General features: G+C 37.7%; 1 protein-coding gene across 7 annotated transcripts in view; it reads left to right on the top strand.

Annotated features, from left to right (window-relative positions):
• The first annotated feature begins 9113 nt into the window (after positions 1–9113).
• The window catches only part of LOC143019931 (dyslexia-associated protein KIAA0319-like protein), a 42869-nt gene continuing 28518 nt past the window's right edge, over positions 9114–23464 (top strand). For 2 of the 7 annotated variants that reach the window (XR_012965863.1, XM_076175917.1), the window contains exons 1-8: positions 9201–9332; positions 12671–12793; positions 13658–13854; positions 16080–16308; positions 16902–17365; positions 17619–17807; positions 18453–18678; positions 20609–20732. Coding sequence is in view for 6 of the 7 variants with exons in the window: in XM_076175917.1 (XP_076032032.1) it covers positions 13683–13854; positions 16080–16308; positions 16902–17365; positions 17619–17807; positions 18453–18678; positions 20609–20732 (1404 nt within the window). In the remaining variant the exon portion in view is untranslated. Of the gene's footprint in view, positions 9333–9646; positions 9669–12670; positions 12794–13633; positions 13855–16079; positions 16309–16901; positions 17366–17618; positions 17808–18452; positions 18679–20608; positions 20733–23464 lie in introns of those variants that run through there. The other 5 variants (XM_076175918.1, XM_076175922.1, XM_076175920.1 and 2 more) reach the window with 5 other exon arrangements.

Below are 23464 nucleotides of genomic sequence, written 5' to 3'. Positions count from 1 at the left end.
ATAGACCGTTCCCACATTACCACAACCATCCTACCAATCCAGTACACAAAACAAGGCTACATCGCTCAAATGAACTTTCTGAACTCCTTTCTATGGGCTAACTATGGCCCTGACCTAAGGTCATACACTTCTCACTAATGGTATAGTCTGATACACTAATAAACGCAACCTCACCCCCTACACAGCTACCCAACATGCAAAACACGGGACTATGAGCTTTATGGGTCAAGGCAATTAGGATGATTTTACTCTGTCGGTTTTCCTCACGCTCTCTCCCCCCCCCCCTCCACAATGTCACCACCCGATGCCGTTTTTCAGGAATGTGGTCTTCAATAAATTATAATTTTATCATCATCATCATCTCCCTCCTCCTCCTCCTACCTTTTCCTCCTCCTCCTCTTTCTCCTCTTCATCTTCCTTCTATCTCCAGGACTGGCTTGGTTGAATAAAATCGTCTCGCATTAATTAGAATAAAATCTATTAAGGGTGTCACTCAGATTGAAAAGAAAATTTGTTAATAAATATAAACAGATATTATGCATGGGTACATAAATAAACGAGAAGAAGAAGAAGAAGAAGAAGAAGAAGAAGAAGAAGAAGAAGAAGAAGAAGAAGAAGAAGAAGAAGAAGAAGAAGAAGAAGATGAAGAAGAAGAAGAAGAAGAAGAAGAAGAAGAAGAAGAAGAAGAAGAAGAAGAAGAAGAAGAAGAAGAAGAAGAAGAAGAAGAAAAAGAAGAAGAAGAAGAAGAAGAAGAAGATGAAGAAGAAGAAGAAGAAGAAAAAGAAGAAGAAGAAGAAGAAGAAGAAGAAGAAGAAGAAGAAGAAGAAGAAGAAAAAGAAGAAGAAGAAGAAGAACAACAACAACAACTGTATCATCAAAGAATTAATCCTGATTCGTTGCTTGTCAGATATTAGAGAGAAAAAAAAATAATAATACCATATAACAGTAAAAAGAAGTAGATACATCAGGATACGCTTAGATCCAGATAATCTATTTTCAACAATAGAATCATTTCATAACGATTCCTTTTTCTGACTCAGGAATCACAATCCTAAACTAATCCAACCTAACGTAACCTTATCCAACAAAACTTATCTAGTTTAAAGCCACCTTGCATAACCTTCTTCAACATACTGTCAAAACTCACTAGAGCACTTGGTACTCATGATAACATCAAGCAGAATTTTTCGATAAAATGGATCAACGAGGCAAGAGTTCTATTCTTGCTAGGATGTCACCATTTTTGTCCAATATGATCAGACAGATAATGCATGCATCTGGTACCAGCAGTTGTTATAGGTATAGGAACGATAGAGATAATGTTGGGAATTTCGATCACAGGAAGGGAAGTTGAAGTACATTTCTCATGCAGCCGGGAGAGAGAGAGAGAGAGAGAGAGAGAGAGAGAGAGAGAGAGAAAGTAGGAGGAGAATAAGCACAAGTATGTGAACTTCAGTTACTCAAAATCGAATCGTAAGAGTCATTTTTTAATTTCTCGTTGGCGAGAATGGAAAAAAGGGCGAGAAGGAACACTTTTATTCCTGGAAAGAAGTGACTGATCGTAAACATTTGTGTGTTATTGCTGTGGAAAGAAGTGACTGATCGTAAATATTTGTGTGTTATTGCAGTGGAAAGAAGTGACTGATCGTAAACATTTGTGTGTTATTGCTGTGGAAAGAAGTGACTGATCGTAAATATTTGTGTGTTATTGCAGTGGAAAGAAGTGACTGATCGTAAACATTTGTGTGTTGTTGCAGTGGAAAGAAGTGACTGATCGTAAACATTTGTGTGTTATTGCAGTGGAAAGAAGTGACTGATCGTAAACATTTGTGTGTTGTTGCAGTGGAAAGAAGTGACTGATCGTAAACATTTGTGTGTTGTTGCTGTGGAAAGAAGTGACTGATCGTAAACATTTGTGTGTTATTGCAGTGGAAAGAAGTGACTGATCGTAAATATTTGTGTGTTATTGCAGTGGAAAGAAGTGACTGATCGTAAACATTTGTGTGTTGTTGCAGTGGAAAGAAGTGACTGATCGTAAACATTTGTGTGTTGTTGCTGTGGAAAGAAGTGACTGATCGTAAACATTTGTGTGTTATTGCAGTGGAAAGAAGTGACTGATCGTAAACATTTGTGTGTTATTGCAGTGGAAAGAAGTGAGAGGAGATGTGTGTGTGTGTGTGTGTGTGTGTGTGTGTGTGTGTGTGTGTGTGTGTGTGTGTGTGTGTGTGTGTGTGTGTGTGTGTGTGTGTGTGTGTGTGTGTGTGTGTGTGTGTGTGTGTGTGTGTGTGTGTGTGTGTGTGTGTGTGTGTGTGTGTGTGTGTGTGTGTGTGTGTATGTGTATGTGTATGTGTGTGTGTGTGTGTGTATGGACCCACTAGAAACAGTCTTAACCCAACGTCAACTACGGTGGCTGGGGCATACCATCCGCAAGCCAGAAGAGAGACTCCCACGTAAAGTTCTCTATGGAGAACTTGATGAGGGCAGACGGCACCCTGGGGGCCCTCGTAAACGACACAAGGACTATCTGGAAACAACGCTGAAAAAATGTGGCATCGAACCCACCACCATTGAAAATGTTGCTGCCGATCGGAGAGAATAGCGTTCTACATGCCAAAATGGCTTAGATACTCTCACTTCCACCTACAACGATCGGGCAGAACATCGAAGACGGCAAAGACATGCGGCACATCAGGCAGAGGGTAACTTTTCCTGTGATACCTGCGGCCGTATACGCAAATCGAGAATCGGACTCCACAGCCACCAGCGAGTTCATCTGGCGTAATACCACTTCTAGGCATGGTGCAGCGTCATCGTCGTCAGCGACGGACTACTATAAGCAAGTAAGCAAGTATGTGTGTGTGTGTGTGTGTGTGTGTGTGTGTGTGTGTGTGTGTGTGTGTGTGTGTGTGTGTGTGTGTGTGTGTGTGTGTGTGTGTGTGTGTGTGTGTGTGTGTGTGTGTGTGTGTGTGTGTGTGTGTGTGTTTACCTAGTTGTATTTACCTAGTTGTATTTTACGGGAAGGGGAGCTATGTTCGTGCTGTCCCGTCTTTATATCTCATTTTATCTAAACTATTTTTAAATTCATGTATTGTTTTTGCACACACTACTTTCTCAAATAACTTGTTCCAAATGTCTATTACTCTGTGAGGAAAGCTATTCTTTTTCAGATCTCTTCTATAACTGTCTTTCTTGATTTTCATTCCGCGTCCTCTTGTATTTCTTTCATCCCATTTTATTAGATCCTCTCTATCAATAATTTCAAGGCCTTTCATGATTCTGTAAATATTTATCAAATCTCCTCTCTCTCTTCTTTGCTCTAGTGTCTGTAACTCAAGTTTTGCTAGTCTCTCTTCATATGATAGTTTTGAGAGTGTTGGTGCCAATTTTGTAATTGCTCTTTGTATTCTTTCAAGTTCTGTTATACATTTTTTTGTACTTGGTGACCACATCGTTGTTGCATATTCCAATCTTGGTCTTATCAAAGTGATTGATATTTTCTTCACCATTTCTTCATCCAGGTATGTAAATGCCACTTTGATTGTTCTTATTGAAATATAAGTTTCTCCAAAAATCTTATTTATATGTTTCTCAGGTGACATATTATTCATAACAATGTCTCCCAGGTCCTTCTCATTTTCTACTTTTTTTTTTTATTCCTTCTTCTCCCAATTTATATGATCCTGTTATTCTGTTTTTGCTTTTTCCAAATTCCATTATACTACACTTTTTAGTGTTGAACTCCAACTCCCATTTCCTACTCCATTACCATACTTTATTTAGATCACTCTGTAGTGACCCACAATCTTCTTCCGTGTTCACTTTTTTTTTTAACAGTTTTGCGTCATCTGCAAAGAAGCTCATGTAACTTTCAATTTCTTTATCCATATCATTAATATATATAGCAAACATTATTGGGGCCAAAACTGTTCCATGGGGAACACCGCTTATTACTTCATCCCATTTTGAGTGTTTGTCTCTTATCACTACTCTCATTTTTCTTTCTTGCAAAAAGTCTTCCATCCATTTAAGCAGTTTGCCCTGTATTCCTCCTTTAGTTTCTAATTTCTTAAGTAACTTCTTATGTGGTACTTTGTCAAAAGCTTTTTTTAGGTCTAGAAATGCACAATCAGCCCATCCATCTCTTTCCTGTATTATATCTATTAGCCTTGAATAGAAACATATTAAATTGGTGACGCATGATCGTCCTTGTCTGAATCCAAATTGCCTTGGATTTAGCACGCTGTTTTTTTTTTCTAAATATTTTACCCATTTACTTTTGATAATTCTTTCACAGATTTTTGCTATTGTACTTGTTAGAGAGACTGGTCTATAGTTTGTAGGGTCTTCTTTATTTCCTCCTTTATATATAGGTACTATATTTGCTTTTTTCCAATCTTCTGGAAATTTTCCTTCTTTCAAGGAACTATTTATTATGCTATGTATTTTGTCTGCCAGTTCATTTCTGCATTCTTTCAAAATCCAGTTTGCTATTTCATCTGGTCCATGTGATTTTCTAACATCAAGATTACTCAAGTGTTTCATTATTTCATTCTTTGTTACTTCTATTTCTTTCATAGGGGGGACTTTCTCTTTCCATTCGATCTCTTCCGGTTGTATATTCTCCCTTGTAAACACTGATTTAAAATGCTTGTTCATAATTTCCGCCAATTCTATTTCCTGTGTATTCAACTCCTCCTTGTCTTAATTTCTCCAAATCTTGTTTGTTTTTCAGTTTGTTGTTTACAAATCTGTCAAATAGTTTTGGTTGATCTTTACATTTTTCTATGACATCTTTTTCATATTTTCTCTTTTCCTCTCTGCACGCTTGTACATATTCATTTCTATAACAAGTATATATTTTCCATTTTTCAGGTCTTTTGTTTTTCTTCCATTTGGTCCAAGCTTCGTCTCTTTTGTCTTTTAACTCCCTACAACTTTTGTTGTACCAGGACTTTACATATTCTTTTTCTTGTTTTTGTCTTGGGACATACTTTTCCACTCCTTTTTTTTTTTTTTTTTTAAATATTCCATTTCTCCTCTACTGTTGTATCTTCTTTGTTTATTCCTTCCCAGTTTTCATTTTGGAAGAATTCTCTTATTTTATCAAAATTTGTTTTTTCATACATCAACCTTCCTTTTCTATATTGTTCATTTCTTTTCATGTATTTTTTCTCATTTAGTTCTAGTTCTATCAATATGTGGTCACTTTTACTTATTGGTGCCTGGTATTCTATCTTTTCCACTATTTCAGGTTCTGATGTGATTATTAGGTCTAGTCTCGATGGTTCTTCTTCATTTCTATACCTAGTGTTCTCTTGAATCCATTGTGTCATTGTGTGGTCAATAATCATCTCAAGTAGAACATTTCCCCATGAGTCTTCTCCACCCTTTACGGTCATCTCTTCCCAGCAGATTTCTTTGCAATTAAAGTCGCCCATCATAAATATTCTTCCTCCATCTTCCAATATCTTGTTTAATGTTATTCTTGTGTCTTCTAACATACTTTTATGTTCACTCTCTTCCCACGAGGCTGTTTTGGGGGGGCACGTAGTTTATTATAAACTTTCTGCTCTTCTTATCTCTGTCTTCTACTTCTATCATAATCATCTCTACTGCATTCTTTCCATATGTGACACTCTTCACGTTTATATCCTTCTTAGTCAGGAACATAACTCCACCCCCTTGTTTTATCTCTCTGTTTCTAATCCAATAATTATATGCATTGTGTCCTATACTGTTGGGTGGTAGTGAACCTTTTAATTTTGTCTCTACAATTCCCATTATGTCCGGTTCTTTTTCCTTCAGATACTCGTTCAGTTCATTCAGTCCTGTTATTAATCCATCTATATTTGTGTAGGACACTCTTAACTTTCTGTTATTTCCATTGTATTCTCTGTTTCTTTTTTGTTTCTGTCTGTTATGGTCCATTTCCTCAATTTCATATTCACTACTCTCCAGTAGAATTCTTCTTTTTCTGACTCCGTTCTGGTCTCGTTTTTTTTTTCTTTGGCTTATTTCATTTTCATTTTTCCTTCCTCTCTTTCCTCTTTATTCATTTCTCTCTTTATCCATACCTTTTTATATTGTTCACTTGCTGCTAGTTTCCTTGTTTTTGCTAAGATATTCTCTGCTGTTGTTTGTGACCTGAATTTAATCTTAATTGGTCTGGTCTTATCTGTACTATATTTTCTGAGCTTAAACATCTCTTCAATTTGTTTAATTATTTCAGGTTCATCTTCCTGAACTAATTCTAGTAAACTGGTTACTTTTTCTTTTTCCTCACTGATTCTTGAAGTTCTATCTAGGTTATGTTTCTCTTCCATTCCTAATATAATTATACATTTCTTTTTATCTGCTAAGTCTCTTACTATATTCTCCTTCTGTCTCATCACTTTGATAACTGAGTCTTCAGTTTGTTCTTTCATTTGCTGTTTAATTATATCAGTAAATGGAACTTTACTGTTTTCCTGGATTTTTTTTCCAACCCTGTGCTTCTTTTGCTATGGCCTCTTTATTGTCTTTATTATTCCTCTTTAATTCCTCATTCTCCTCTTTTACTTCTTTTAACTGTCTTTTTAATTCTTCTATTTCATTGGTTAACTTTTTGTTCGCCTTCTCTAGTTCTTCCAATTTTTCAACTCTCTGCGCAATGTTGGTTACGTTACCGAACCTGTCTTCCCAATGTTCGATCATCTTATCAAGTTTCTCCTCTAGTCTTGTCAATCGGGGGAGGTTGGTATCCCCCCAACCCTCATTAAATCCCTGGAAATTGTTATCCTCACCTTCCATTGTGCTGCCCTTATCTATACTTCTAATCTTTACATTTTTGTTAATCCCATCACCAAAATCATCGGTCCTCCATTTGTTTACAAGACGTCTGGCCTCTTGGACCAAGTCTTCCCCTTCCTCATTTCCTTTCATTTCCCTCAGTAATCTCTCCCCTTCTCCTTTTTCCTCACTTTCCCACGACACCACGAGTTATCCCCTTCCCTGTAAATACAATAGGTACTTCCTTTGCGTTGAGGTCCACGAAAATTTCACTTTTTCTTCAGAACTCTAATCCTCGCCGTCCATCCGACAAAAGTGTGTGTGTGTGTGTGTATTCACCTCGGATCTGCTGCAGCCTCTTTTCGAGACAGCCAGACACCACCCTACGGCAGTGAGCTCAGAGCTCATTATTAGCAGATCTCTGGGTAGGTCTGAGACCACTCACACACCACACCCGGACAGAAAGGTCACAACTCCTTGACTAACGTCCCGTACCTACTCGCTGCTAGGTGTGTGTGTGTGTGTGTGTATTCACTTGGTCTTTGGATCACGTGTTGGACTCGTGATCGACAGCTATTTCCCTCCTGGAAGAGAGCTCAGAGCTCGTAGGTCCGATCTATGGGTAATGCTATGACCTTGCACACACACACACACCCAACTCCCCGCCCACGAGAGAGTTGGAGTAACACCCCTCAGCGCTGCGATATGATATTATTTCAGCCCCGGGCGAGGATCGAACCCGGACCTCCGTAGTGAGTGGCAGGCCAGAGCTCTAACCACAGCGCCATGATGTGTGTGTGTGTGTGTGTGTGTGTGTGTGTGTGTGAGCGTGTGTGTGTGTGTGTGTACGTGTGCGTGCACACACCCATATGAGACACATCGACCCGATGATAGTCAAATACATTTAAAATATTGTTCTTCCTAGCGCCAGATAAATCTGTCCCCCAGAATTGTGGCTCTTTGACAGAATGGGTTAAAGAAAGGGAGATAATCATGTTGGATGGCTCTATTCAAGGTAAAGGATTTTATGGTACATTGAACGCGAACTGAAAACAGCTGGACATCTGAGAGTAATCTGTACAAACTACGACAGTTTCACTCATAAGAAAGTAAACAAATATTTGGTACGGCTCATGGATGTACGTATTTCACAATTGAAATTTATTTTGCTTTTGGTTTGTACAAAGTATATTAATTGAACAAAGTATGTATTTGATGAAATTTACTCAGCTAAATTTCATAACGACAGGGAGCGTTGATAACAACTTTTTTCACTGACAGATAATGAAACTATGAATGCATAAGCGAAGAAATCACATGAAATAATACGTTTTAACCTATATATTTTACTTAATTTGGTTACAACATGGCCTTTCGCTACAAATATTCCGATTCAATGGGTTTTGCTCTTCACAAAATCCACAGTTGACATTGCAGAATAACCATGATATTACATATTAATATTTGTCGTTACCAGTGTCATGTATATTTACAACCTTGTCATAACCAATGTAATTATCTGCGTCTGTATTGTAAAATCACCATTTACTGTAATAATAACAATAATAACTTAAAAAACATCGACGTTACTATAGCAACAAATGTTTATGTGGCGCTGGTGACCACTGACGTTGTCAGAACCCCAGCATGTGCAAGCACAGATGTGCTGCCAATCATGACTAGCACACAGTACTATTGAACAGTCACTGACGCTATATAATATGAGCTGCATTTGATTCAGCGTTCAAGGCATTATCTATTTAACAATGAGACTAGACAAGAAATAATAGCATTCCTAAAGTGGCACGCATCGTATCACTTGTTTTACATAATTGCATCCTACAGAATTTCGTCATCGTTATACCATTCTGTCAATACATAATAGACAGAAATATCGTACAAATTATTGGGGAATATAAAATTAAAGATAAAAGTTTCGCATTTATGTGAACTACGATATATTTTATTAGCCTATTAGGGTATGCAAATTATGCACTAATTTAAAATTATGTCTTTAGTAGGGAGACATTCTATCAGTTTCATTGAAATTAAACTGAAATTGCTCCTCCGTACAAACATATACTTTTATACTGCCAAAGGCCTCATATTTATGATCCATTTGCTAAAGTTACTGTTCAAGAGTAAGTCTTCCCATCTTGATAAGCACAAGTAATCAATGTCACTTTTTCTTAGCCGTATTTTTGAAAATGTTTATCAACACATTTAAATATAATGCATTTATGTACGGAATGGTATTGCAAAGTATGCATGCTTTCATTTGTATGAGTTGAATTTGATAAATACACCATACAAAATTGTTATTGTGAATCAGCTGTTATTGTACTGTTTATCAACAGACATGTGGAGAAGTCGTGTGCATTAGCATAATTTTTGGGTTAAAGTCCAAAATCGCTCTTGACTTTCGTCTTTTATCTTTGACATTTTTACAGAATCTGTGGGGTGACGGTTAGTGACAAATTCAGTTAAAAGAGTATGTGGAAGAAATAAAAGCTAATCGAGACACGTCGATAAAGTCTCAAGAACACTACTGCAGTGAATCATGAGTAGGTCATAATGTGCATTGTTTCATAAATACCTTGGAGATTTGAGGAAATTTGCCGAGTATAAAGACATGAAATGAAAAATCTTGAATTATGTTCATTTGCTGAATTATGTGCATGTTTTCATATCAGCAGTAGGAACAGATAAAATGATAAATCACTTGAACCGCTACACAGTGACATTCTTAAAAGTTATGTCGTATTCTCGTGATCCAAGAAAGGAAAATATGTTTGAAATTTAATAAATTTTCCTCAACATCAGCTGTAAAGTGCTGCAAAAGTACAGGGCTGCAGATATGAAATGAAAGATCTAGACTGATCAGATCATCAGTTATTGGTGTAATGTTATTGCATTGTTAATGTACTTATGAATATATATATATATATATATATATATTATATATATATATATATATATATATATATATATATATATATATATATATATTATATATATATATATATATATATAAATGCCAAACCAGACAACTTAATTTCTTAAATGTGCCTCTTAGAACTAAAAGATATGAGTGACTTTGACGTTTGTCATTGTCATGTTTTGCTGAAAATATTGACTTACAATGGGTTAGGTTAGGTTAGGTTGAGGATAAAGTTTGGCGTCGGGGTTTGAGGCCTGTGTACGGTCTGGGTGCAGAGTCCCTCATGGTGTAGGCCTACATTTTTTTTTTTTTCTTTTTTAGATATCTAATCTGGACTAGTATTTTTCTTTATGATTTGGTAGGGATATGTATCGTGTGTCGGCTTAATCATAACATCATGAAATTGATATAGTTGTATGCAACCTCAAAACATAAGTGCTCCAGGAGTTGAACAGCTTAGATTAGGAATATTTAAGAAAAAATTTACCCTAGAAATCTAACAGGCCTTGAAACTCAAGTGCAAACAAAGACAGCTGGATAATAAATTAGAATTCTTCATGTATGTTTTGGTAATAATGTATCCTTGAAAACTTCAACCGTTTTCTTAAGAGTTAATATGAAATATATAGAAAATTTTTAATTCTAGTGTAGTGTATATGTTACATTAATGTTCAAATTTGAGCAAAGGTCTATGAAGGTATTTCCCAGATCTAAAGATGATAATGATGATTATTGTTGTCTTGAATTTCACTAACTGTAAACCTGCACTCATATAGTGGCTAGCAATGATCTTTGAGCCTTCCATAGATTTTTGTGGGAAGAAACTTTGAATCATTGTTTGTATTGTTTTAATGCAGGTCAGTTTCTGTGTCACCAGCTTAGAATGAAGAGAATACTTGCTGTTTGTGTGCTCTCCTTGTATGAAAAGGAAGAGAAAATACTAATGAAGTTGATTGAGTACTTTTTGGAGACTGAGGTTTCAGCCCATCAGGGCTTATTCTTCAGAACCCATATGATGAGTTTGTTTGTACCCTGTTTGTATATAGAAACTGATACTGCCATGTCTTCCACAGAGACAAAGATATTTTCATAATCTATAAATGTTGAATTTAAAGATTTATCATATTCTGTCACATTCTTGATCAATTGATTCATTGTCTGCAAATTATCCATAGTGGAATATCTACTTCTAATGCTCTGGGCACCTCTTAGAGGTGAGGTTATTGATGTGTTTTGATGATGAGGTGGCAAGGAAAGGATTCTCTCCAAGATACCTATTGTCAGACTGCTGCTTGCAGGTTGTTGTTTTTGTCGTTGTCATTCCCTAGACTTTCTGTCCGAGTAGTCCCGTCTCCCAAAGGAATGCCATGGCTGTAATGGGGGTTTTCCACAAATCCTTTATAAGGAATATGTTGTGTTATTTGCATGTGTGATTGTGTTTAATCCAGCCTTCCATTATGTGTTGAATAGTATGGGGTGAAGTGTTACATCCTGGGCAGTTGTCTACTTACAGGTTCTACACATTGGTTTCTTGCCTGATTCACTTACCTGATGGGCTTCCTGCCCCCACATGAACCAATGTGCACAGCAAGGAAGCCAGGGTCTGTTGATGCACCAGCTCCCAATTAAATGTAAAATTAGTCACAATATACTGGGGTAGTAAGTGCTGGAAAGTGCATCATTGCAGCATCAAAAATGTAATTGTAATTTCCAAATCATCAAATCAAGTCACATATTCTTATAACTTATCACCAAGATGAATATCTAGTTTGCACTTAAAATCCTCCAATTTACCTCAAGTGGCCACCTCAGCAGGCATGGTATTCCATAACTGTCTCAGACTATAGAGCATATTTCTAAATATAGTATCATTGAACTGGGTGACAAAAATGAAAATAATCTTTTCCTTGGTACAATCAATCCTTGATTTTCTGAATTCCTTTTTGCTGGGTTTCAGATTTCTTGGACATTTGTCTCTCATTTCCATTTTCTGTGTATGTGTCCAAACCAGTTAAGCAACTCCAAAGAAATCTGGCATTCATATCTTCTAGGTGTGACCCAATTTCCTAGATGTAGACCATGAGTGTTGCACTAGATGATGAGATCTAGATTATCAGGATATTTATCAGAAAATATGTGCCTAATCTAGATATAATATGCTATGAATCAGTGATATGGTATGTGGTCTGGACAGGGCCAGACTGGAGCTCTCTGACTGGATCCCCTCACCATTTAGTACAGCAAATATAGGGTTAAGTGTACATATAGTAGGGAAAATTGGAATACAAGAACTAACTTATTAAATCTCCTGATTATATATACAATTGAACACCAATACAAATTAATTATGGGATCGCAGAAAAGTATGTCTGTTGATAATGCTTGCTGCTGTATATGCAGTCATGAGTGACTATTGATTATGCAATTGTGCATGCTGCTCAGTCTTTACATAAGCTCCAGCAACCCATGAAATGAATTCAGAGGAATATATTGTGACTATTAGAATTCCAAAGGGATTTCTCCCCATCTTATCTATTTTCCACATGAGGGGACTGAGAGGGAGGGGGTCACCATTAAATGAAGCAGCCTCATTGTGGATATACTGTGTCTTGCTGCATTGCCTCTGACCCAGGTGATGGTCAGGAGTCAGGGATGACCCTTCATTTATGCGGAGTGAAGATGAAAAGGAAACAAGGCTGGTGGATGGGAGTGGGAATTGGTATGTGCATTTGACTTGGCTACCTCCCTTATAAGGGGGAAAAATCTCTTGGTTTGTTGACAGATAAATTAGAATCTAGCACTTATGATCACCACACTTTGCCCAGTGAAATAGAAAATAACTAGCACTGCAACCATAGCTTTTTAGCATGAGCTGTACAAACTGCCAGCTCACTGATGTACAAAATGAAATTAATACATATTAATCAGTGCTGTAACTCAATGAGACATTTGTCTTTTCAGGTCAATTGATTGTGGCAGTCCAGAGATAAATGTGCTGTACATTCAGATATGAAATCAAAGCTTCAGGAAAGACTCAAAGTGTTCAGTGATTCTGTTCCCCCAATACATCAAGGGATGTTACAGGTTAGTTATCACTGCTCAGAAGAAAGTAATTTAATCTAAGGGAAATTTAGAGTGACTGGAATGGCTGGTTGTTGTAAAATTTTGAGTAATATTCTGTTGGTGTATACTGTATATACATACATACATACATATACCAAGGCTTTTTCCCCCTTACCAGGGAGGTAGCCAAAAAGGACAAGGCATAAAATCATTCCCACCCATTCCATCCCCAAAAACACTCCACACCCCTCCACCCTCCCTCCCATCTTAGCACCTCCTAGATATATATATATATATACTGTATATACCCAAGTAATATTGTTTAGTTTGTAGGGTGCTCTCGGTTTTATTGATTGCAGGGAACCATGTTGTGAAGGCATTGTTGAGTGCAGTTCTTATGAGGTGCTTGTATAATGTGGTTACTGTTCCCACTGGTCAAAGTCTGTTTGTGCTACTGATCTTAGTATCTTTAGTTTCTTATTAGCCTTTACTGTAAGGTCTTTAATTTGTGAACTGAAGGACATTAGATATCAGCCCTGCTGTGAAAGTGCTGTGACTTGGTGTATTGTCTTTTTGACTTGAGCAGTATGGCAGGAGTTAGGGATGACCCTGCATCCATGAGATGCTGAAATGGTGTACATGAATACAATGGAAAAGGCATTAAATGAATTTCAATGTTTATGGAGTGAGCGTGTGATTAGACTTGGCCTACTCCCATACAAGAGTGAAAAGGCCTTTGGTTTGTTAGTATGTCTTGTCTCGCAGCTATGGAGTTTGTGAAATTTAGAATTTTATGAAAAAGGCTACCTTTAAGAGGCCCTTGATATATGCATTATGAAAAAAGATCTTAATATTTTTCAGGGATTAATACAAATAATCTTACAGGAGTGATGAGCAAGTGATAGGCAAAATGGATTGGGTTCATCTTTTATATTATTGTGGTTTGATGAGCCTCCTCGTGGTAAAGATTCATGGGGCCAAACTCTCTTTACCGCCCATGGAGCTTTTGAAGTCAAGTTTGTGTCCGACTCTTGATACGAATGTGTACGAAAACTCCTTGCCATCTGGTGCAAAGGATGCAGGTAAGCATGTCTTAATACCTTTTCAGTTGGGTGTCCACCTTGTAACTCTTTCACTGCAGAAAGTAACTTACAACTTCTATTTTGGCTGCCACTTTGTGATTTCATTCATGTAGGGGAATAGGGTTCATACCGGTCCTTATAGACCTAAAAAGTCTTGAGTTTTTGTATTGTAAAATTCCAGTATTGAAAAGCCCTTACATTCTTAAGGAATTATCGAAAGTCATGAAATAGTTATGAATTTTATGTTTTTCCAACAAAATAAAATTATTTTATGCCTTTTTTTGTGCAATCAAATAGCAATAAAAGTGTTATTAAGTGATGAGATGGGTATGTAAATGGTGGAGTGCAGAGGATAGCATGGCTGAAGATAAGAATAGGATGGGTAATATGGGGATTTGTGATTGGATATAACCCTGGTGAGGAGGAAGGGGAACTGTTTTGGATTTATCTAGATGAACATTTAAAGAGTTTTGGGAGTAATATTAATGTAGTGGTATTGGAGGGGGGTCTTAATGGTAGAAGAAGAGATGAACAGATAGATGGAGTCAAAGGAAGTAGCAGGAAGGAAGATGTAAAGGAGAAGATGTTGGAGATATATACTGAAGGGAAAATGATGGTAGCAGTGTTTAAGAAAAAAATATAAACATAAGTATCCAAAGGCCAAAGTGGTTGATGCAAAGGTAGTTGAGAAGGCATTAAAGGACTATGTAGTGGTGTCCAAAAGAAAGATTGAAAGATTTCTGGATATAAAGTTATTCCATGGAGAAGGCAATGGATTATCAGATCATTATCGGGTGGAATATAAATTGAAAGTAAGGGGTAAATGGAGAATGAAGAAAAAGGAGAGAGCCAGGGAGGTGCTGAAGGTAAGTAAATTGAATGAGAAGAAAAATGAGAAAAGATACCAGGTGGAGATGAGAGGGGCGTGGAATGTAGTGGAGGATAAATGAGAAACAGGAGTAGAGGAAGAATGAGTATGATTCAAGGAGGAGTTATTAAGTGTGCAAAGCCCCTCCAGACATCACCCTGACAGGAAAAAATCCCTCCCAAGAGAAGCAAGAACTACAGTAGCATCTGTGTGTTCAGGACACCATCCAGCTCTAAGACAGTACCAACACAGAATAGGTCTGGCAACTTAATTAATCTGCCTTAGATGCAACCACTACACCAGTAAACACTGAACACCTCATCCTACACCGCCCCACGCTAACAATCCCGAGACAACAACACAGTATTTCTCCGTTGAGTGACTTATGGATCTGCTTGGAGTAGTGACTCTGCTACAGTGGATTGATTGATGTGTGGGACCATATCAAAAACTTTTTTAAGGCTCAAATATATTAACCACTTCAGTACAAGTCAAATTCTCATGTGCAACATTGGCTGCCATATGTATGGTGCATCACACTACTTGCATTATGAAATATAAAGTCACAGCTGTATTACTCGTTCTCTTTCACTCTGAGTAATAATGAATACAGAAAACATGATCAAACCAGCACACAGAATGTGGGGGTAACTCATGTACGACTACAAAAAATGTATATAATCAAGATGCTGACGCTGGCATCCTCGTGAACCCACTCACGTCTCATGACGCCTATACAGACGCTCCTCTACTTACGTTCATTCGTTTTACATTTTTTCGATTTTACGTTTGAACTGACTAAATTTTTTTTTTTTTTTTTTTTGAGTGAATTTTTTAGTTTAGCTCTCCGTAGTTCAAACGATACTTACGCATGACACTGCGTCCATTGTTTACATGGCACAGACGACAGACTGAACGTGCCTTGCCTCCTCCTCCTCCTCCTCCTCCCACTCCTTCTCCACCATCTCAATTTATGTTGCTTGAATTTAATTTATTTGAAATTATTGTTATTAATTTACAATGTTATGTTTATAATTAATGATTTAGGGATGTTTTATAAGATATGGTAATAGAATTTATAGATGTATAGTACAGTAACAGCTTACGTTCATTTTCACGTTACGTTCGGCCGTTCGGAACCTAACTAAAACGTAAGTTGAGGAGCGTCTGTATAGGCATCATTGTACCGAAGTGGTTAAATCTCCACTATTCCTATTTTTCATAGTATGAAATGACTTTTGCAAAGTTCAGGATTTCAAGATTAACATATTTTTAATCATGATGGTACTGTGTGTGATATATAAATAGCTGAATGGGTAAATAAAAACAAATTGATAATTTTTTATTATTCATTCAGGTGAATATGAGGTAGTTGAAGGAGCAAAGGATTTAGAATCGTGTGTTGAAAATTGCTGCAAGAATGAAATTTGTAACATTGCCATTCTTCACGATGAAAACTGCATCAATTTGGTGTGCAAAGATTCTGCATCTTGTACAAGGACAAACAGTACTCTGGCAAAGATGGTAGTGGTGCGAGAAGTTGGGACGAGTATGGATGCAGAGTGGCTCAAGGATCGCAAAATAAGGTGAGAATGTTGATTTGACTTTGAGTTCTTCTAATCTTGTTGGCAAGTAATTGTAAAGGAAGATGAATTCGTACCATCCATTTAGCCTCTTTAATAGGCCCTTTTCTAACTTGAATAGAATTATCAGGAATTAGTCATAAAGAAAATGTCATCTGGTATTTTCACTGTAGATGGGTATTTCCTGAGGTGAGTTAGTAAAGAAAATGAATAGATATCTGGGTGGAATGAAAAGAAAGTGAAGAGGAAAACAACTTTGGTGTTTGTGTGTGTGTGTATATGTATATATATATATATATATATATATATATATAATATATATATATATATATATATATATATATATATATAATATATATATATATATAAGATAATGTTGATGCACTTGTTATTTGGTTAATTGAATCTCTTATATACATATATACTCATATATATATATATATATATATATATATATATATAAGATAATGTTGATGCACTTGTTATTTGGTTAATTGAATCTCTTATATACATATATACTCGTATATATATATACATATATAAGATAATGTTGATGCACTTGTTCTTTGGTTAATTGAATCTCTTTTGAATTTCAGAAACAATATCACTCACATGGAAAGCAAATCATCTGATGCATTGGTGCATAGCTCTACAAAAGCCCATGGGAGGTATTGTGAATATGGTATTCCAGGAAATTGTGGTGAAAATGAAGAATGTGTTACTTATAATGACAAGAGGAGGGATGGTCAATGTCAGTGTAAGGAGGGTTTTCAGTTTGATGAAAATTCAAAATGTGAAGAAATTAAACTCGTTGAAGCAGCAAGTTTGCTAGAAACAACAACAGTTCGAAATGTTTTAACGAACACATCGACTTCAGCTTTAACGAATGCTTCCTCATCAAATTCATACACAAACTCTTCAACATTGTCAACTACCACATCTCCAACTGAATCACCGATTGAGAAGCTGATAGTGAAGATCAACAACAAGACAGTCCACTTGCAAAAAGGTCTAAATACAATTGACAGTCCTGTGCCATTAGCAGCCTATGCCATTGGGGGTAAGAAATATATATATATATATATATGTAATTTTCTATGAGCATTTTTATGTCATTAGTTTGATACGAATATCTTGTACTGTGCAATATATAGCAGCTACAAGTTTAGAATACAAGTGTAAAGAGTGGGCACACTTGGTCAGAGGTTTCCCTCGTAGTTGGATGTAGTTCCTCTGTAGATACAATCTATTTGCATTAAGAGGTAAGTAAATGAAAGATAAATTACAAAACTAACTGATATGGTGATTTTCAGATGTGGATTTTAAGTACCACTGGATTTCACTAAGCACACCAAAGGATGGCGATAAAGCAACTATTAGTGATGCATATAGTCAAACAGTCACCTTGTCCAATCTGGTTGAAGGAGTGTATGTATTTAAAGTTACTGTTCAAGCAGTGGGTGCATATGGAGAAGCTGTCGGGAACATTACCGTCTTGCCACGTAAGTTTTCAAAGATATTTTTGCATTTGGTGCCTGATTTAATAGGTCTTAGTGTTATACATACATATACCAAGGCTTTTTCCCCCTTACAAGGGAGGTAGCCAAAAAGAAAAAGGCATAAAATCATTCCCACCCATTCCATCCCTAAATACACTCCACTCCCCTCCACCCTCCCTCCCATCTTAGCACCTCCTGGATGATGGGTCATCCCTGCACCTTGTCCACTGCCCTGGGTTAGAGGCAGTGTCGCAAGTCACAGCACATCCACAGCAAGGCTGCTTCATTAAATCGGATTGTGTTATACTACAATTAACTGAAGAACAACAAATTCTTTCTAAGATATTAAGATTTGTGGGCAAGATGCAGGGATGACCCGTCATCCAGGAGGAGCTGGGATAAGAGGGAGGGAGGTGGGTGGATGGGAGTGGAGTATGTGGGGATGGAATTGGTGGGAGTGGAGTATGTGGGGATGGAATTGGTGGGAGTGGATTTTATGCCTTTGTTTTTTGGCTACCTCCCTTGTAAGGGGGAAAAAGCCTTTGGTATATGTATGTATGGTTTAATAGGTCTTAGTATTATATTACAAAACTCTGAAGAACAACAACTTTTTAAAAAGATGTTAACATTTGTTTCTCATTTTTTCAGCTGTTCATATCAACAAAGGTCCAGTAGCCATGATAGAACCTGCCACCCAGAGTGTCAAGTTGCCAAACTCTGGAGTGATTTTGGATGGTTCTGGTAGCTCAGATGATGATGCAGTCACAGAATATCACTGGGAAATTGTTACAGGCCCACTTGGTTACAAGCTTACAGACCAAACGGGTTCAACACTACAGCTAACAGATTTAGTTCCTGGGAATTTCACCATAATGTAAGTATCGGAGATGGAATTGGTAAAATCAGTGGTTGTTTTGATAGGAGTAAGTGGTAATTTCATTGGCCATAATTATGGGTGGGGGATGGGGAAGGTTAGGGAGTGATTATGTGGCAATGATATTTTTACGTAGCCAGAAGGGATTTCTCTCTGTCTTCTCATTTTCTGCATGAGGGGACAGAGATGGGGGTTGCCGATTAAATGATGTGATTTTGCTGCATTGCTCCTGGCCCAGGGCAATGGGCAAGATGCAGGGATGACCTGTTATCTATCAGAAGCCAAGAGAAGAGGGAGGGAGGGAGGGGTGGTGAACGGGAGTGGAGATGTGGGGATGAAATGGGTGGGAGTGGAATTATACCTCTTGACTTTGGGTACCTCCCTGGTAAGGGAAAAAAGCCCTTGGTATATATATATGTAAGGAAGCTCACTGGCTGAGCAGGTTAGGGTGTCGTTACTTGTGGCGAAGGTTGAGGTGAGGGCAGTTCAAATCCTGCCACCGGCGAAGTTGAACCAAGGGCATGGTTCATTAGATTCCTTGCTACAAAGCCCTCTGTGAGGGGCACCATCCTAGCCTCCCGATAGGGGGGAGTGTGTGTGATGTTAAACCATATCGTCATCATATATATGTATGTATGTATGTAATTGTGTAATGTTTTTATTAATCCAAAAAGAAAATGGATTGAAGATTAGATTATCGTAATAGTCAAGATGAGGACATTGCTTTATAATAGATATAGTCTGGGTAAGTGATACCAGTCAGTCTGTTGTCCAAGGTCTCTTGCAGGAAACCCATGTCTCTCAGGTAACCAGCAACAACCTCTAGCCTGTCCTGTAAGTCGCTCAGAGAAGAGACTTTGTGTTGTATAAATAGGGCAAGAGTGGTTACATGTAGTTGGAGGTGCTTAGTGTCTTCAGCATAGTGATTGGATCTGGGGCAATTGGAATCTTGCCAGGCCAATTCTGCATTGGAACTGTTTTAATATTGTGTGATTGCTTGGGTACAGCCATGCCAGTGTTGTTTTAACTTGTCTTGGGAGTCAATTTTCTGTTGGGTTGATGTCTGGTGCAGACTGGTGAAGTGTGGAATATTGAGGTCTGTCAAAGAGTACTTGTTTTTTTATCTGAGTATGTACAATTTGTGTTTTTGTATGGATATGTTGTGAGGTACAGGGGACAGATAATGAGATAAATCTAAAAAGCTTTCCCTCCCCTAAATTTCCTCACTACCAAGACTGTATGCATTAACCAAAACCAATAGCCCCCATCCCAATTTCACTTTTGCCCACCCTATCTTTGAAAAAAACTCCATCATGCACTTACCAGCAATGCCTCTCCTTATTACTCCCAACACCCAGCCCACCACATGCTCAAACTCACTCACCATTCCCTTTCAGTTTAGTTTCACTCAACACTAATATATCCATCTTATCACAATCATACTATAAGTCCCTTTCCTTTTATTCTCATCTGTACCACATCCACACATTTAATGATGTAGATACTAGGGGTGCTAAGATAAGAGGGAGGGTGGAGGGGTGTGGAGTGTATTCAGGGATGGAATGGGTGGGAGTGATTTTATGCCTTTTCCTTTTTGGCTACCTCCTTTGTAAGGGGGAAAAAGCCTTTGTATATGTATGTAGATACTAGGGTTTTGGTTGAAGACCTCCCAGACCCTCTTATTTCTTGATTTTTTTTTATGGAGAAAGTTATGAAAGTTAGGTATCCTAATCCTCTCATTTAGTTGTCCTCTACAACACACATGGGATCATAGTGGCATAATTCATTTTGTACATTTGCCTGTTGTAAAATGTCAACAGAAATGTTCATACATACAAGAATATACATTATTAAGCATTTGTTAGCAGTTTGTTGTTGTTGGTTGGTAGTTATTAGTTTTTGAAAAAAGAAATTCTTTCTTTGCCCTAAGGTTGAGGGTGCAGGACAAAGAAGGTTTAGAAGATTCAGCAACAGCCCAAATCACTGTCATCAAGGAACCAGACTACCCTCCAACTGCCAATGCAGGTGGAGACCAGATCATATACTTGCCCAAGGTTAGTTGAAGGGATGAGTCATATGCTATTAATGGACTTCTATGAATGTGTAGTTTATTCCATATCTTGTCATTTGATTGGAGTATCTTCATATTAAGCTTCACGTGTATTTTGAGGTCACCAGCATTAAGTTTGTATTAATGTTAGTACAGTGAGATCTCTCATTAATGGACGTTAATTAGCTGTGATTGCAGTGTTTTCGCTGTGTTTTCGGTGTTTTGGAGTGGTTTTTGGGTGGCATAGTGATTGCACGCACTAAACAACAGCACCAAAAACACTGAAAACACAGCGAAAACACCGCAAACAGAACTAATTAACGTCCGTTAACCCCTTCCATACGGTGCCGCATACGTAGGTGGCATGAGGAGCAAGTGGATACGCGAGGCTGCCATATCGGCGTCTTGATTATATTTATTGTAGTTGCCCCTGCGTAATGACATACTCTCTAAACTGTCTTCATCACATTTTCTATTGTTATCAAAATTCACGGGTGAAAGAGAGAACGATCGATATAAGCGGTGACTATATTTTATGATGCGAGTATTATTACGACACATCGTACGTCTGACAGCTAATGCTGCCCGCGAGATTTTGAACCGGAGTGAAGAGGTTAATGAGAGGTCTCACTGTATTAGTATTTTTTCAGTGATAACCAACATTTCAGTACTTAAACCCCTTCCATACAGTGCCGCACACGTAGGCGTCATGAGGAGCAAGTGGATTTCGCGACGCTACCATATCGGCGTGTTGATTATATTGATTGTAGTCGTCCCTGTGTTTTTACATTCTCCCAAATGCGCCCTGAATCCCATTCTCTGTGGTTTTCAAAATTCGCTGGTGAAAGAGAGAACGATTGATATATGCGGTGACTATATTTTATGATGCGAACATTATTACGATACGTCATACGGCTGGCATTGGCTGCTGCCCGCGAGATTTAAGTCCCGTATTGAAGTGGTTAAGGAGAATATGCCAAAACAATGGGGTTATGGATGAGGTAAAGAAGAGATTTAAAAAGGGCAGTAGTGTGATATATTGGTATTTAGTTATTTAACCTCTTCACTCCGGGGCACATCGCACGTCTGGCAGCATTAGCTGCCCAACGTGCGATGTTGCGTCATAATAATCGCATTATAAAAAATAAAGTCAGTGCTCAATCGTTTGTTCTCTTTCACTCGTGAATTTTGATAACCATAGAAAATATGATGAAGCCAGTTTAGAGAGAATGGAGGTTACGTAGGTACGACTACAATAAATATAATCAAGACGCCGACGTCGGCATCATCGCGTACCCACTTGCTCCTCATGACGCCTACGTAGGCATCACCGTATTTAATTATTTAATGTAACTTTTTTATTGTTTACATCATGTAGAATTCAGGAGCCTTTGTAGGATTAGGTTCTCTACTGCAAAGGTTCTATGTTGTTTTTATAATGTCATTGGTGATTGTTGTTGTGATTGCTTTGTTTATAGTGGAGCCAAAGTAGGCTTCCACTATAATTAGACTCTGAGCTGTGTACTCATCACCTTTTATTATAAGTAGAAAAGAGGGATAGCTTAACCTTAATGTAATCAATATTATAATATAGATATACACATAGTAAAACCAAGTCCATTTTACTTGATGCATTTCATAGTTGAGGTATTCAGAAACAAGGGCATTCCCACTACTTTTACTGGTTTTGGGTTAAACACGAATACATATAATAGAGATTTACACCTTTCACGATCTGTGCTTAATTCCAAACTAGTAAAAGTGGCGGGGATGCCCTTCTGTTTCTGGATGCCTCAGTTGAACTATTACTTAAGAGACCAGTGACATACCTGCACGATGTAGTCCAGTAGAAAGGATGTCTAAGAGAATCATCTTCCTCCTGTCCATCTTCAGACTCTGTCAAGTTCCTTAACCTCTTCAGTACGGGCCTTAAATCTCGCGGGCAGCAGCCGATGCCAGCCGTACGACGTGTCGTAATAATACTCGCATCATAAAATATAGTCACCGCTTATATTGATCGTTCTCTCTTTCACCCGTGAATTTTGATAACCATAGAAAATGTGATTACAGACAGTTTAGAGAGTATGTCATTATGGAGGGGGCAACTACAATAAATATAATCAAGACGCCGATATGGCAGCCTCGCGTATCCACTTGCTCCTCATGCCGCCTACGTATGCAGCACCGTATGGAAGGGGTTAAATCCATTCAGAGATGAAGCCCCAAGGAACTAACACTTGGTCGTCTGACTGTGCCCAAAATCAACTGGATCTGTATAACTTTACTGCTTCAATCTCTTCTCAGACTTAGCTACAAGTACAGTGCTATCTGTAAACAAATGGGTCATCCTCCATTTCCCTCAAACTCCAAACTCTAGCACCCTTGTCCCATAAAGTTATACTACACCTTTGGTTAGAAGTGAGTGTATTGATGGGCTTTGAAAATGGACAGCACGATGATAATTAAACAGATGTCTGCCCTTTATGAAAAGATACACAGAGAACATTCTCACTTTTTTTTTTCTATATGTTTTCACGGATAAATTATGCTTTTGTTCAATTGAATGCTGAGCAATTTTGTTAAACTTAGGGAAACGATGATTCAGTTATTGGTTAGTTTGAGTTGTCCCTGCTATAAAGTGAGAATAATTGAGAAATAATGGGATTCTTTTGTAAACTGATTGTTGTTATACAGTGTATATTTCATGTCCTTTGGTGCTGTAAACTGACATATTTT

Source organism: Oratosquilla oratoria, chromosome 38, assembly GCF_046742065.1.
Source record: "Oratosquilla oratoria isolate Oo_2021 chromosome 38, ASM4674206v1, whole genome shotgun sequence".
Taxonomy (NCBI): Eukaryota; Metazoa; Arthropoda; class Malacostraca; order Stomatopoda; family Squillidae; genus Oratosquilla; species Oratosquilla oratoria.
Note: the sequence above shows the minus strand (reverse complement) of the source record. Positions and strands in the feature narration are given on the sequence as shown.